The sequence below is a fragment of the Strix uralensis genome, chromosome 25, assembly GCF_047716275.1.
Source record: "Strix uralensis isolate ZFMK-TIS-50842 chromosome 25, bStrUra1, whole genome shotgun sequence".
NCBI lineage: Eukaryota > Metazoa > Chordata > Aves > Strigiformes > Strigidae > Strix > Strix uralensis.
The window spans coordinates 8,167,849-8,184,102 of NC_133996.1; the positions used below are offsets into that span (position 1 = coordinate 8,167,849).

Consider the following 16,254-nt stretch of genomic DNA (forward strand, 5'->3'; position numbering starts at 1 on the left):
CCCCAGGCCGCCAATGGCACAAAACCGCTCCAAAACAAGAATCTGAACTTGGGGAAGGTCTCTCCCACCGTCGGCATCTCGCCATCAACACGTAACATGCCAGGTGAGTCCTGAAGCAAAGAAAAATGGAAGGAAAAAGACAGGAATTTCCCAAGTCCCATTGAACGGCCCAAAGCTTCTCTCCAACAGCCAAAACCCACCGCAAGGCTCGCTGCACACGGAGCAGAGTCAGGAGGGATGAAAAGCCACTGGATGCACATGGAGAACCACAGGACGTGACTTCAAGGCAAGCCAGAGGCTGTGCTGGAGAGGCAGCCTCCAGGATTGTAAACTGGCTCAGACATTGCTTCCAGTTTTACAAATCCCATCATCCCGGTGGACTCTGGGAGGACAGACAGCCCTTTCCCCCGAGGCCCACCCCGAACGCAGCCTCTACACGCAGCCCCCGAGGCTGCAACTGAGAGGGGACGCGCGGGTCACCTGGAGAGCACGAGAAACGAGGGCGCTGACTGTATCCCCTGCCTGCAGTAACAGTCATCTCCCCAAAACCAAAGTTATGCTGGAAACTAGATGAGAGGACGGGCAGAGAAACTTGCTTTCCGTTGTTGGGTCACTGTCAGAGGAACATCGGACAGATCTCCTAATTTCTCCATGCTGCTGTAGCTGGGAAATTGGAAGCCAACAGCCCGGCCACTTGGCTGGGTGCGAGGGCAGTACTGAGTGTTCAAGGCTTCACAGACAGCCGTGGAGCAGTCAGCTACAGAAAACAAAACTCCCGTGCTATTTATGACTATCTGTTGTGCTCCAATATGGGGGTAGAAGGCTGCTGTGGTGCTTAAAACCATTGGCAGCAACGACTTCTCAGAAGGCCACGATCAGTCTTATTTTTCAAATAATATTAGGAAATGTAATGTTTGCTCCATCCGAGAATGAGTGAGGAACTTGAGTAAAACTGCTAAACATAAAAGTTCCGGGACATCTGGAAAGGATTAGTCAGGAAGGTGCCTGGGACAAGGAGTTCAGGCAAGTTCAAGAGACACCTACTGTAGATTTGTTTCCACAGGAGGAGGGAGGAGGAGTGCAAGGGTTGAGGGGAAAAGCAGGAAGGGAGGATTGAAATCAAACCTACACGGGACTGGCAGATAAGGTGAGCGATGAGAACAGCCTCCACGCTGCAGGAGCGGGAAGCACAGAACAGGCGGCCCCGGAGGGTCTGCTGGAATAGAAGGGGCTGGGTGTAGCAGCAAGGGTTAAACCAGGGCGGCCAAGAGCGGCCAAATAAATGCTTGTGCCCATCTTTGTGAGGGCAGACGACAGACCCTGTGCCGAGCCCATCCACACCGCGGGGGAGCACACCCCTGCTTCTCAGCCAGACATGGCCCCGCTCAACGCCCATCAATGGGACCAGCAGGTTTTGCCCCCCGGGGAGCTCACCAACAACTCAACAGGGCAAATGCTGTGACAAAGTCAAGAGCACCAGAAAACACTAAAGCGTAGACAGCAGGGCGCTAGAACAGAGCTACACATCCAATTAATGCAGATGGGAGAACGCTTGTTCCATTTCCGAGCGGATAAGCGCTCACACAGCCTCTTGGGCCCTGCAAAATCACAAAGGAGCTCTGCTTCAGGCCAAGATGAAAGTCTCAAAGAATAAGCATGAAAACCACAGGGGCTTGTGAAACCCATGCTTGGTTTATTAAATGACTCACGAAGCTTTTAATCACATATTTCTGCCTCCGACTCACTTTACACTTAAATTCAGGTGCCAAATCCTTTGTCTTTTTCCTAACTATGGACCCTTGTAGTAAATTCAATTTTGAAATCTGTTTGAAATCCATGAGCTTAAGCTGAAGCAAAGCTTTTGGATTTCTCACAGCGGGCCCTCATTTCTGAAGCAGAACTGTGCAGAGACTCCGCTGCACCAGAAGCTAACTTGCACCCTACATGAAAAAACAAACTAACCAGATAGAAGTCAGATGCTCTCTATAAACGTTCACAGGTATTCAAATTGAGTAATTGATTTTGATTTGTGCTTTCCCTATAAGTGAAGAATAACTACTTTCAAATTAAGTTAGCAGGAGGTAAAGCTGAAAATCAAAGCATGAGCTTTGTGTTTCCTGAAAATTTTACTTTAACAAGGTAGCTCCAGCTGCTGACTTTGTTTTATTGCATTCCTGAACGGGAGATCTCTGTGCAAGAACACTTCAAGAGCTTTGCTCCAAAAGCGAAGGCACTCCGATTTATTTTGACAGCTAGGTATATTTTACCAGTGAGGCTCAGAGCCCTCAACGCTGCCCTCGCTCAGGTACGGCACAGGCTGGAGCCCCCATCCCCGCATACAGTTTCCCCAGGAGAGGACCCCGCTGCCTGCCCGGCAGCTGCTGCTGCTGCTCCTTCACTCGCTTCCCTCCCGCCCCAGTGCTCAGATGGGCACCAAAACCCTTCGCTGATGACAGTGGACATGGCTCACTAAGGACAGGCCTGTCACAGCTCAGCCTTGGAAAGCTCCAGCACAGGAACAAACCGCGAGCGAGTCAGGGACCTTCCACCTACCACAGAGCCTGCGCCGGCTTCTGGGAGCCGCAGGCCGGGACGGCACCACCCAAGGATGTCCCTGCCCGCAGCACACAGGTACCTTGCCCGGAGGAGGAGGAGGTCCTGTTAGCAACTGGGGCCCCTGGCAGCCATCCTGGGCCATAACATCCAGATCTCGAAAGGGAACAGGCCTGCAGTTGTATCCAATTAAAGCAGAGGTTCAGTCGTGCCCTTCCGCAACACTGCAGACCAACGCAGCTGATGACACGGCCCATCAGCCAGAAACAGTGCAGAGTAATTAATCACACTGAAACTTCAATGGGCACCTCCTTCACCCCTTTTCAGTCAGAGTCAGGCCACAGCCACTTTTAATTCAGAAAGCTCCAGCACTTCTAGCAGGGCTGCTGTTAGCCCAAAGACATCAGAGGGCCAAACATCTGGGAGAAGCAGAAGGGCCACCACCGAACTGTTCTGAAGACCTTCCAAAATTTAAATCCATTTGTTCTTTCTGCAGCTGTACTGAAGACAGGCTGACAGAGAAGAGGGGTGGTGAATGGCTGTATAGCGCGTGCACATGTAAACACAATCCCGCATCCACGAACACCACGATTTATTGTTTGACAACGATGATGCACCAAGGCCTGACACCCTACCCTCATCCATCTTTACGCCCCCAAGCCCTGTGTGAGGAGCCCAGGGCCGCAGAGCCGCTCCCTGTTCCTCTGCCTGCTCCCCCTCAGCCCCGGCCCAAAGCCAGACCCGCGTGGTGACACCGGGCAGTGCCGCGCTCGCTCCCCACCCCAGCAACCCCACACCTCACCCGCAGGTATCTGAAAAGGAGCAGCTGGGTGACAGACATGGCTGTTACCTTTGCTCTTTGCGGCACCACAGCTTTCAGCCTGTTTGATTTCAGCCCAGCGGCCTCTGCAGATGCCAGCACTTGACTGCCGGACAGCCAGGAGGGCGTCTACATCGATCTTCTGCGCCCTGTGTCATCCCACAGCACGCGCTCACCCGTTCCTTAAAACCAGAAGTCAGTGACAGCCCTGGAGAGGATGCACGGCTGGGACACCAGCAGCAGGCAACGGCTGGTGAAGTTTACCTGCGCTGCTTCACTGACTGGAACCTAAACACGGGACGTGACTCTCTGGAGCTGGGAGGAGTTGGCGGCTGGAATCAAAGCTCTGGAAAAGAACTAGATGAAATCGCTCACTCCGCTGCAGACAGGAAAATAAATGCCTTATGCTGAACTGATGCTGTGATGCAAGCCACAGCATCAGCGCGCGCTGACAAGGCGAGCGGGTGACAGGTCACGGTGACACAGAGCTGTCAAGGAGGCTGGGAAGCACTCTGCACGCAGCCGTGTCTGCGCCAAGGCTGAACAAACTGCCTCCCGGGCTGATCTGCCAAACCCGATCTTCACTGCATCATCTGCTTCATCTTAAGCTGAAGGAAGCAGCAGCAGGAGGCCGCCCTGTCTCGCTGCGCTGGGAAGGAGGTGGCCAAGCGCACGGCTCGAGCAGTCGCACTGTGACTCAGAGTCACGTCGCAGCCTCGCCCGGGTCTGCCGGGGCCGTGCGGAGCAGAGGATGCCTGTGCAGCCACCGGCCCCTCGCAGCCGGCCACGGGCAGGAGCGGCCACGCCGGGCGCCCGAAGCGACGCAGAGGAGCACCGCCCCGCCAGCCGAGCCCCCCGCAGCCCCTGCCCCGTGCGCTGGGAGCAGAACCCGCCTCGCTCCCCCGGGTTTAACGCTCTTCGATCATCAGCCGGGACGCCCGGAGGCCAGACCAGCGCCAAGAGGGTGACGTTATTTTTCTCTGCAATCAGAACTGCACACAAAGTGCCATCCCGCGCCGGGGAGCACCGGCAGCCCCAGCCCTGCTCAGCCAGCGGCCGCCAGGGCCCCCCGGCCGCTCTCCGCAGGCCGAGCAGTGCCCTCAGGTGGCCAAAGGGCCTCCCCAGCTCGGAGCCCCGCTTCGCTGCAGAAACGGGGCGCACAAGCACATCTACAGCCCGTCCGAGCACAATTGTTTGGCCTTCTCGGAGAAGCTGCAGCTTCTTACCAAGGATGGCATTTAGAGACAGGCACCCCACCACTTTCCAGGAACGTTACAGAGGATCGGTGTCATGGCCAACAGAAGATGTCCCTACAACTGTCGGCTGCTGCCGCAGAGTGTGAAGTTTTAAGACAGATTTAAACACACCCCAGTGGATCCCAGAGGAGCACGCTCTAACGCACCTGAAAATGGCCTGTACCACAACTCAGCTGTCCATGCACCTCTGTAACTACATTTTCAAGTCAATTTGCTCCTCCCTTCAATGTACAGGTGGGATGAAAGCAAACGCGCTGCTCAGAGGCACGAGGTGCAAACTGCTTTTAAGCCCTGGTTTGACATCTTTTATTTATTTGTAAGGATGGCACCTAAAACACCTTTCTTACACAGTATCAGCCTGCCAGACTTTGTCACGCTCGTTTACTTGCGGCACACCTCAAGTTAGTAAGTCCCAACGTTTTTTTCAGTACACAGAGTACCCATGGCAGGGAACCCTCCTATCTTCACAGCTGATTCAGCCCAGCCTCTTCTTCAGACACCAAGTCCGTTTCCACTTGAAACAGTCCAAGTATTTTCTGCTGAGGCCAAGTACCCAACTCACTCAGCCTCCAAAAAGCACCCATACAGCTTCCTCAACTCATCATCCTCTTTGGGGCCATCTCAGAACATACCAGACTCCCGTAGAAGCTGGTCAACGTCCAGTCCCTCCCGTTCTTGGTCAGGAGCCTGGGGAGCAGCACAGCTCTCGCTGGTTGTCCACAAACAGAGAGATCTTAAGAAGCGTATCTGAGTTGAAAGGAAAAAAAAAAACAACTCATTAGCTTAATGCTTTTTATCTGTATTTTGTACCCACAAAAATTTAACTTGTTTCTAAAAGCAGTAAAGAAAAACATAAGTAAAACTAACTTAGTAGACCAAGTGAAAGGGATCACTAAGTCCCTCGTTACCCTGCGAGGCAGGATGTCTCTTCCAGCTGTGCCCAGGGTGTGATGGCAAATATTTACAACTGAAGTCGTTCACGAGATCTCAGAGCAGGTCACAGGGATCGACTGCGAACTGAGCGAGGTCACCTGCTGCTACTGAGACCGACGCAGCCAGCAACACCGGGCCTGTGTGCTGCCTCCAGCGCCAAGACATCCGCACGGGGCTCACCAAGAGGCCCTCTGGGCCTGCGTAAGCGGGACTACCTTGAACAACATCTTCCTTGTAACGCTCCAAAATCCTCTCCCAAGACTGTGGGAGGGCTTCCATGTCTGCCAGGCTGTCACAGCTGATGTGGAGAAGGAGCAGTTTGCTCTCCAGGTACCTTCAAGGCCGATAAGGACAACAAAGAGAAAAAGGCACCCGCCAGCGCTGCCCGAGAGCCCCGCCGCAGAGGATACAGGTGCCGGTAGTAGCGCTCCACGTCCTGCAGCCCCTCCAGCGCGTCAGCCAGCGAGGGGCAGCGCGGCCCACGCCGCAGGGCCGCCGCCAGGCCCAGCTCCGCCGCCCGCTCCTCGTACAGCCGCAGCACGGCGGCCACGCCGGCCCCCACTGCGTCCCGCACGGCCCGCAGCTCCGCCCTACGCGGCAGAACGGGGGGCGCTCAGCTGCGGCCCCGCGCCCCCTGCCCGGCCCGGCCCCCCCCACCGCCGCTGCCGCCGCCGCCACCTCACCGCCGGCTGCCGAGCTGCTCCAGCAGCGCCTCGGCCGCGCCGCGCTGCTTCCGCCACAGCCGCGCCCGCAGATCGCTGAAAGCGCTCAGCGACGACCCGCCCCACGCCAGCCGCTGCGCCGCCCGCATCTGCGCCGCCAGCCCGGCCAGCGAGCCCAGCAGCGGCGCCCAGCCGGCCAGTGCCGCCCGCCAGGCCGCGTCCTGCCGCGCCGCCGCCGCCGCCCACTGCCGCAGCGCCGCGGCCACCGCCGCCGCCGCCATGGCGACCCGCCCACCCGGAAGCGCTCTCCCGCACAACTACGTCATCACTCCGCGCCGAGCGCTGATTGGCTGCACTAGACCCCGACCGGCCGCGCCGCGCTGAGCGCTGATTGGCCGCGCCGCGCTGAGCGCTGATTGGCCGGCGGGCAGCGGCGGTTGGGTTTGAACGCGCGGCGGCGGCGGCACTCCCGGCCCTGATCCCGGTTCCCGATCCCTAGTTCCCGGTTCCTAGTTCCCGGTCCCCGCCCTGCCCCACCGCCATGCCTCCCGCGCGGAAGAAGGCTGGCGCGAGTGCGCGCGGCAGGAAGCTGGCAGCCTTCCTGAAGGACTTCGACCGCGAGGGTAGGCCGCGGGCGGTGGGCGGCGGGGGAGTGGCGGGGAGCAGGGCCCGGGTCCGGGCCCGGAGCCGTGGCTGACGCCGTGTGCGTCCCCGCAGTGCGGACCCGGGTCGAGCAGCTGCGGGCGAACGAGCAGCGGCTAGTGAAGGAGGCAGAGAACCTGTACAACATCGAGATCCTGCGGCTGCCGGTGGCGTTCCGCGAGATGAACTGGCTCGACTACCTCGGTACGAACGGGGCCGGGACCGGGCTGGCGGGGGCACGCGTTCCCTTAGACAGTAAAACCCTCGGTAATACAGGCGCGGCCGGGAGCTGCTCTGGCTGCACCCCCCAGGCGGGCGGCCCGCGCCGCGCTCTTTGTCTGGGGCTGCTCCCTCGCTGCCCGGAAACCGGTTTGTGCTGGTTTTTGCACCCTAGTGGTGACGTATTAAAATGTCCGTGTATAGCGCGTATGCTGTCTCACACACCTAGTGACGTCTTCAAAAAATTTTTCTTTTTAGCTAAAGGAGGAAGCAAAAAGGTGTTGCAAGAGGCAGCAACGGTAGGTATCCAGCATCAATATGAAGCTTTTCTGCTGACGTTGTGCGCTGCTGTAGGAAACGCAGGTTTCTGGGGTCTGCAGGAGTGTTGCGATACCAGAGGGTGCAGAAACACTTTCATAAATGCTGCTTTAAGGCTTAACTGTAAGAGAGGCCTGTTGTATCCAAAGAGGATTTGCGTGTTCATACTGCTCCTTGTCCATCTTCCCTTACCTGCTCGATTTCCCTCCCAGACCCCCGAGAGCACATGTGCTTTTCAGTAAATTAAATCATTTCTACGCTGGCTGAGCAGCAGGGCACAGGTGAGGCACGTCCTGCAGCTGCCAAACAAGGCGTGTTAGGCCTGAATGGCCTGCAGACCTCACACGTGGTCACCCCCAGAATAACGTGAAAGGTCCCAGTTTGAGCACAACAGAAAACATGGAGGTATTCTTGCTATAAAATAGGAATTTGCTGTACAACTTGGATTTCTCAGAACTACATGCTACTGATAATCCTGATGGTGCTGTGACTGTTTCAATTTTAGGCGGACTTGGAAATAACAGAAATAAACAAGTTAACAGCAGAAGTTATCCAGACTCCTTTAAAAATCAAGAAAGGTCAGTTTGTTTTAAGTGTTGTGATGAGTAGTGAGATGAGAGTGTGTCATGGTTTACATATTGTGAATAATAATCCAGTTCTTATTTACATCCTTCAGTATATTTAAAGACAGAAAAATAATCCTACTTTTATCACTACTATCTGCAGTAGCTTCTTAATTTTATTAAACTACTACTTGGTTTTAGTTAAAATAAACCTACTTAATTTTATTAAATTTATTAAAACCTACTTAATTTTATTAAAATACTCAACCATTTGGATAACATTGGAACTGGATTTCTGAAGCAAATTGTTGCCAAAAATGCTTGTGGTTGTTTACGGTCTGCCTCTGCTGCTAACTAATAATGTAAAGTTATTATTTATTTTCAACTTAGATAACACTTTCTCTTTCTAGTGGAAAAATCTAAACAGGATATTGAAGCTATTGAAGAAGAAGCAGAGCACCCTTTGCTTCCTCTAGCAAAGAAAGCAAAGCATGATAGCCAATGTCTTCCAGAGCTGGAAGCTGAAAACATTAATCCAAAACCTGGAAAGGTAAACAGTTACTCTTTGTGGTGACTTTATTCCCAAGATATAAATGCTTACTGAGATGATGCCTACAATTATATAGCTGCCCAGGATACTCTGAGGGGGACGTCAGAACAGGTACCGCTTCCTGAAACTTCTAGCCATAGGAGAAGGTCACAGAAGCTTGTACAGTATTTGCTTCTGGGCTCTTGAGCTGTAAAAAGGAGCCTGTTGAGACAAACATTTTGTCTGGAATCGTCTGTTCGTTGTGGGCTCAGCTGTCGCACGAGAGCGAAGTAACCGATCTGGTGAATAACGTGTGTTTCAGGTGAAGGCATCCACTAAAAAAGCGCCAGTGTCCAGGAGCAGGAGGGCTCCTTCGGCAAGAGTGAAGCGCATGAGTAAAAGGTAACGGGGTGTCTTTCACCGGGCTTCAAAAGTGGAGAATTAGGTGTCTAGTGCTAACGTAACTCCTAAATGGAATGGAGCGTGGTTTAGTAGGCTGGCTGATATAGTTGTGCCATGCTATAGGAAGAAATCAGTGATCTGACAGCGAGTGAAAGAAGGGCAGATTCCTCTCCTGCGATCCCCAGCTTTGGGGCTTGCCTTTGGTTAGCGAGAGCCTCTGGTTTTCTGTGGTGATAACCTCATTCAAGTCTTTGATAAGGTAGTGCTTGTAAGTTTATTAAAAATATTCTTATGAGCAGATGTTCATTTATTTCCCTCTAGCAGATCAAGCAAAAACAACTTTATCACCCCAGCTACGGGTAGAATTGTTGATCTCTGTGCGCGAGGAGGTACCTCCATGGTCACACCCAGATTTGATTCCAGGTTTGTATCCTGTTAAATTTCTCTGTTAATCTCTTAAGCAGGGGAGTGCCTTGCTGTTTGCTTTATGTGTGTATCTGTCGTCTGTTTGCAGCGTGATCCTTAGCGGCCCTTTGAGCCTGGAATGAAAGACTTTTAGTCAAAGTGCTTCGAGCAATGGCGGTGACATTACTCACCTAGAACTTTTCATTTCAGCATTTTCAAGACTCCAGGTTTGCGCACTCCCGCAGTAAACGAGCGTGTTTACACCATCTCTGCTAATGGCAGCCCCCTCGCTGACGGCAACGATATCTTCATTACAGTCCCTGTTGGAGGAGGGGAGGTGAGAAACTTCAGCGTGTGAAATCTCTGCTGAAGGGAGAACTTGTACCTTCTCGGGGGCCTGAGCAGGTTCAGGTCACCCACTCTTGTCTCTTTAGTTGTGCCACTGCAGTTTATCAGGGCATTGATCTGGTTTAAAAGAACCTTGAAAGTTTTTTAGTCAGAAGTGGGAGTGATTCAAGCTGGTGAAAGCAGAATGTAGAATGAGGTTTTGCTGTGAGTGTCAGTAACATTTCAAGTAGCTTCTGCTGGCAGTAGTGTGTTAATGCACCGCAAGGAAGGTATGAGGTCAGCTTCTGGTTAAGCTGCATGTGGTTCTCTGCCTGTATGTGGTCTCCTAGTATGCTTAGATTTTATTTACTTTGTTTTTTCATTTATTTTTTGCTGCTTCCAGCTACTACAGCTGACCAAACAGAAAACCTAAGATTTGGTTTGTTTGTTTTTTCACAGAGCATTCGTTTAACAACAAGTGATTTGACCAAGAAAAATCTTCTTCATCTAAATCCGGAGACCCAAGGAATTATGAAGAAGCTATCAGTAAGTCAGTCGTGACCTGAAGTTGTAAGGCAGTGTTGTTGCTCTGTCATTAGTCACGGGACTGTTGAGCTGTAATAGAAACTAATTTTTTCCCCCCCCCTTGTCTTGTATTTTGGCTCATGTTGGTGATCAAGAAGCAGCATGAGCTGAGAAGGGAAGGGGAGGGAGTAGCCTTACATCACACTAATACAGACTGCAGATAAACTGTGCAGGTCTTGCGAAAGAACTGTTGTCAACGCTCTGATAAACTGAATCAAAACCGAGAGTGTCGTCTGCTTCAGGCAGGAGCTGTAAGTGGTTGTGGGATACAATAGTGTCCGATTAATTTCTCTTTCTTTCTAGGTTCGTCTCGCACAAGCTTGCAGCGGTGCAAAAACCTACAGATGAAACTCGGTGAACGCTGACATCCCTCTGTAAATACAGAATGTTACGTTTAGGACTGCTGCCTTTAGTTCTCGTTCTAATTTGTGTCTTCCTTCCATTAATTTACAGAATGGAAGTTAAGAACTGAATTTTCTACCTGCAATACGTAATGAGATTAGAATAGATTGCATTTTTTAATTCAGGAAAAGAATACTTTTATTTCCTATTTCCTCTAAGGTTGAGCCCAAGATACAGCTGCCTTGGGCGGGCAGAAGGGCTGTTCTGGTCTCTTGCAGAAGATGTGAGCGGTGGACACGAGTGACTGGGGTTTGTGTCTGTCTGGGCAGAGAAAGCGACAGATGAGATCTGCCGCGCTTCCTGCCGGGCACATCCTTTCTCTGCAAATGTGCCTAAAAGGTGCTGGCTGTCTCGGTCTCACACCTGAGATACCTAAAGGCACATTCCTGGTGCCTGGGACTGGGTGGGAAGCTGCTTGTCGTTCATGATGCTGCCATGGATAGCAATCCTTTCTTCTTAGAGCAGCCCTTGGATTTGTAACTGGCTTTGAGGTTTTTATAGTGAACTTACGCATTTTATTGTTTTTAAAGAAATAAAAGATCACAGGTGCTTTAACTTACCAGAATCAATCAGCTAGACCACTCCTTAACCGGATTACTGAGAGTAACCCGAGAGCCCCTGGGGTATCTCTACGGTGAGAGAACTTTGCTTTTCCTGCACAGTCTTTAGGAGCAGCTGTACTCTGGGAACGGAGTATAGACAGGGAAGAAGAAAGCTTGGACTAGTCAAAACATGGTTTGCCCTTCTCATCTAAATTGAGTTGATTCAGGGCATTTCTGTGACAAAGAGCCATATCCAATAAATGTGGTTTGAACAGCACAAAATAACTTCCTCAGTCATTAATGGGTTTCTCCCCATTGCTTATAGAAAATACAGAGAAATTCTGCTCCACTTCAAATTCATGATAATTCAACTTTAAAGGTAGCCTCTTGGGAAAGGGTTTTATTGTGTGTATATTTGAAATGGAAGCAGGAACACACATCTGGCTTAACACTTCCTTGCAAAACAAAGCAAGGAAGAAATCCTGTATTTGCTTTCCTACAACCACCATCTTATTTTTCGACAGCCTGGAAAAGCAGAGCTCTCTGAAGCACTAGCTCTCCATGGGAAGATTGCATGAAATCTTAAAATGTAAAAGACTCACCTCACTCAAAACCCAGGGCTTCATTTTTATTGTGAATCTGTAGCTGGTACAGATGGGAGACAACACGTCTCTTGTCTGTTGAACTAAGATGTGGAATCCCTTAAAAGTGTGGTTAGCTTCGATTCCTGAAGCGTTATTCTGTATAAATCGTACAGTCAAATATGTCAAGGGGCTTCTGCAACAGGCACCCTGATAATCCTTCCTCTGCTTCAGCAGGGAAGCTAACGTAAAAGCATTTTAATTGGCGTGTTGAGAGCGTTTGGAGTAAAGAACTTTGCTTCTCTAACTTTGTCTAAGATTTTTTCCCTAAAAATAAGCCTGTTTCTTTGTTAGCTGGCACACTGTCCTTTCCAAAGATACCTTTCTGTACTTGATTTAAGCCTCTGAAGGGGCTATAAACAAGGATGTTGAGACTTCGTGAGTTTTTCTAGGTTTGGAAAAGTTCTGCTTTTGGCAAAAGCCAAGCCTACAGCATGGTTAAGAAGGAAGACTGGGAAGAGCTGCTGTCAGAGGTAACTTAACGCTTTGGTGTGAATCTTTGATGCAGCGTGTGGCGTGGGAGGAAGTTTGTAGAACAGCATTCATACGTGAATTCCCTTTAAAAGGCAAGTGTGTGACTGTAATGCAAACCTCGGGTACATACCATGTGTTTGGAGATTGGTATTTAAGAGGCTTTGGCAGCTTCTGAGTCCCAACTGCAGGTGGCAATATTGTAAACTACTAAGCTACAAGTGCACTTCCTTGGCTGTTGTTGAATTCTGTTACCATATTAAAAAAACCCTCCACAATTAGTTAAGCTGTAAATAAAACTGTAACATACTTGCTTGGATACAGATGTGCAAGTCTCGATTCTGCTTTAAACATGTCTTTACCGGGGGGGGGGGGGGGGGGAACCTAGAATGCTTAGCTGGTCTAGGGAATGCTAGGCTCTAGTTCCAGTGCTGAAGGCCCTGCGCTCCTCACGCCATCGGCCGCTCCCCCTCCTGTGTCAGCTGAGCTGTGGTGCTGGTTCTGACGAGGTCCAGGCGGTCCTGCTGTGCCAGGACTGGGCAGTGGTTCTGTTCCTCGGGATTAACAAGTCGGGAGCGGTGAGGAGCTGCAGATGAGACCTGACCGCTCCCGTGGGCGGGAAAGCCTCGAGTCCCCTCAGGCCGGCCTGGGTTTCTGACTCGAGTGATGTGCCCTACGGTTCTGGATCTTCTGGAGGATGAAAGGCCGGGTTTGTGCTGTTATTGGGGTTAACACATTATTTATACCTACAGAAAAAGCTTGTAAAATGACATTTAGCAGCTGGAAGATTGGAAGAAGCGGAATCTGTAGAACTTGGAGGGGCTGTGACTGCGTTGGGGTTTGTGCCTCCTGGGCTCTGGGGGCAGCAGGGCTGGAAGGGGCTGTGCAGAGGCCACGCTGGTAGCGCTCGAGCTTCCTTTTCCAGTCCTCAGAGTGAGTTAATTGTATCTGACATGAATTAAAGCTCTCTGGCAGCTAATAGCGAAACAGATTCATCACCTCAATCTATTTTGCATGCTGCCCACACCGTGTGCTGCTGTAGAACATGGGTAAGCAGTATTTCATTTTTCTGCAGTTTTATTGCTCATGTAAATTGTTGGCATCACTTCTGGCCCTGTTGCACACTCCGTGGCGTTTTGTTTAACAAAGCTAGAACCTCCCTCTTCAGTTCAAGGATTACGGGGGCAGCACAGGGAAGCTGGCTGACTTTTGTGGGTTTGGGGGAGGTTTTTTTGTACGTTATTTGTACGCTCGCCTGCCTGTCCTCTGCACTGCTCTTTGAGTGACGGGAAATAAAAAGCAACGCAGGAAAACAGCAACGCTGTCAGGTTGGAAGAGGCTGTGTCCCTCGCTGGCCAGAGCAGTTCCGCCTGCAGAAGCCTGACGTTGGCTTGTGCCACCTGAGCCGCTGCGAGGGGTGAGAGGCCGCGGGCACGGCTCCAGGGACAGCCTGAACGGAGCCAGACCTGAGAGAAAGCCGAAGGGCCACAGGTGCCTTCCCAGAATGCTGCTGGTCCGTATGTTCTTCCCAAGGACCGACCCGCGTGACCTCCCAGGGCCTGTGCTCCGCGTTAAGAGGTGAGGCTCTGCGGAGGAGTGAAGGGCCCCGCCTTTTGCGGCTGATTCCATGAGAAAAAGTGTTTTTCCTGGTTGGAATTTCAGTCATGATGAATACTGCCCAGGGCTGAGAGCTGTGGCTTTCCTGTAGGAAGGGTGGTTTGGGGAGTAACGGCCATGGCCTGCTGAGAGATTGCTGGGCACTGACTTTAGGATCAAACGCATGACCCGGACCCGAGCTCTTCCGGAATAAGTTTCCCTCGGGACAGAGCAAGCTGCAGGAGAGCTGCTGGTGGCCCAACCCCAGCAGGGAGCGAGCGAGCAGCAGCGTGCGCCTGTGTTTCACCAGGGCTTTTACAGTCCTGTTTAAGGGAAAAAGCCTTCCTGCCTTCCCCGGCTGGCGCAGGGCTCAGCCGCCCTCGGCCGGTCCCCGCTCGCGCAGGGCAGGAGCAGCAGGACACTGCGCCGGGAGGACGCTCACGAGTGTCGCTGCTGGTGCTGCGGCTCCGCTCTGGGTGCGGGAACGCCAGAGTTCAGCCCAAATTCCTAATGAAAATGTGAAACTATTAATCTAGAGAAATAATGAGCGGAATAGGTACCCGGTGAGGTACCTTCCCCAGGAAGTGCTGACATTGAACTCCCACAAAGGGACTGTGTTAGATAATGATCCTAATAGGTGGCTCTTCGGGCAATTTGATAGATGTGCACTATCAAGCATTGTCAGAAATAGCTCCCAACACAAAGCAAGCGTTTATCATCACGGACACCTTGCAGGTGGTCACTGATTCGGTGACATTGTGAGAAATAAATAGATAACAATTCCCTGCTTGCTGATAGAAGGGATGATAGTTTAAAACAAATTAGAGGTGTCTCTAGGCAATTTTTTCATGCAGGACTTTTTGATTTGAAGGTGCAGGACAGCACATGCAACTCCTCCAGCTGACCTGCATAATTCCACCAGAAATCCATTTTCTGGGTCAGCTGAAGGCATAAGAAGGGGAACTATTCCTTAGCATCACTGAAAGAGGCATGGAGGAGTTCTGGAGTCATTTCTCTTCCCTAAAGTGATTGGGAGAGCTGAAAATTCAAAGGTGAAATGTGTATCTGGAAACCCCTGCCGTTTGGTGAGTGTAGCTGAGCAGGCTGCATCTCCAAATATGATGTTCAATTGTAGTGCCTGCACCTAGCAGTAAAGATACTCTGCACGCCAAAAATTCATCTGTTTGTGGAACTCGTGAGCCATTTTGAAAACAGTTAAGTCTCAGAGGTTGGGGAAATAACAAGAAAAAGGTATTTTCAAAAAAGACATTATTTGCTCAAGCAATAGCACAACTTGTCCTGGTCACAGTGTGCACAAACTGACTTTGCGACGCGAGTTCCCCGTCGCAGTCGATGGCAGAGGGAGGGCTGGGGCCAGGGAGAAGTTCATGCTCCCAGTGTCAAGTCTGATGCACGATGCTGTTCCCTTCGGTGAGGACTCTGCTTTCGGTGGGGACGGGCGCTCTCCCCACTCCCACCCCAGGGGGTGTTCCCACACCCCCCCATTGCAGCGGGGACATTCCACTGGCTCTGCTCTAAGTTGACTCTTCCTTCTGACAGCCCACAGCTGAGCAATGTGCGGTTTTTAATGAGGCAAAAAGATAATCTGCATCGGGAGATGAGCCCACGGATCCCGAGTCTGCTGCCAGCTGCGTTCCCGCCTGCTCCACGACTGGCAAGACGTGGCCGGCTGGTTCCTCGCCGTGCTCTGTGCCCGCTCCCGCGGGAGGGGACCCCCAGTCAGCGACGCTGACAGCTCTGGGCAGACTGGAACGCAGAGATGAGGAGGCCCGGCCGGGGGTGTTCTTGGCACGGTGTCGGACTCTCGTTGCACACAGGTTAGTGGTCTCCACACTGAAGAACTGCGAGTCCACCCGTGAAAGGAGAAGTAACGGCCAGAGCAGGGGTGAGCACAGGGGTTCAGCTCTGTGGCTGCCTCCTGTGGCTCATCAAACCTCTCCCTCTGTGACTGCTGATGGCGTGACGCTCCGGGAGCAGAGTCACAAGGGCCCAGCCTGCCAGCGCTGCTCAAGCTTCTTTAACTTTGCGTTTTTTCCCTTCCTTTCCTTGCGGGCTTTTTTTTTTTTGGTGGGTTGGTTTTTTTTTTGTTGTTTTTTTGCTAACTGACAAAGATTTAAGATTTAATTAACCTGACTGACATCATTTAGCAGTCGGGCACTCAATTAGGTATAATGCATTAATTAGAAGACGCGAGTGGTGGTGGGTTTCGCAGGCTGGCGTCGCCGCCGCGGAGCCGTGCTGCGCCGTGTGTACCGACGTCCACGCTGCGCCGGGCAGCCGGGCTCTGCCCGTCTCCATCTGCCGTAACACCACGGTCCCTGTGGGACCTTGCAGCTGGTGAGAAAGCCGGGCGTGCCGAGCGTCCCC

The 16,254-nt window shown here is 52.0% G+C and overlaps 2 protein-coding genes across 2 annotated transcripts; one reads left to right on the plus strand and one right to left on the minus strand.

The window, feature by feature from the left end:
* Positions 1–4,908: 4,908 nt before the first annotated feature.
* On the minus strand, positions 4,909–6,505 carry AIRIM (AFG2 interacting ribosome maturation factor). The gene is made up of 4 exons (XM_074894374.1): positions 6,246–6,505; positions 5,973–6,152; positions 5,778–5,896; positions 4,909–5,376 (listed from the first exon to the last, which is right to left on the minus strand). The coding sequence occupies exons 1-4, from the start codon at positions 6,503–6,505 to the stop codon at positions 5,309–5,311; spliced, it is 627 nt and encodes a 208-aa protein (XP_074750475.1). The 3' UTR covers positions 4,909–5,308.
* A 260-nt stretch (positions 6,506–6,765) lies between these two features.
* Positions 6,766–12,589, plus strand: CDCA8 (cell division cycle associated 8). Its single transcript, XM_074894375.1, has 10 exons — positions 6,766–6,847; positions 6,942–7,070; positions 7,344–7,384; positions 7,909–7,981; positions 8,377–8,516; positions 8,818–8,897; positions 9,222–9,320; positions 9,513–9,639; positions 10,089–10,175; positions 10,518–12,589. The coding sequence occupies exons 1-10, from the start codon at positions 6,766–6,768 to the stop codon at positions 10,560–10,562; spliced, it is 903 nt and encodes a 300-aa protein (XP_074750476.1). The 3' UTR covers positions 10,563–12,589.
* The last annotated feature ends 3,665 nt before the right edge of the window (positions 12,590–16,254 follow it).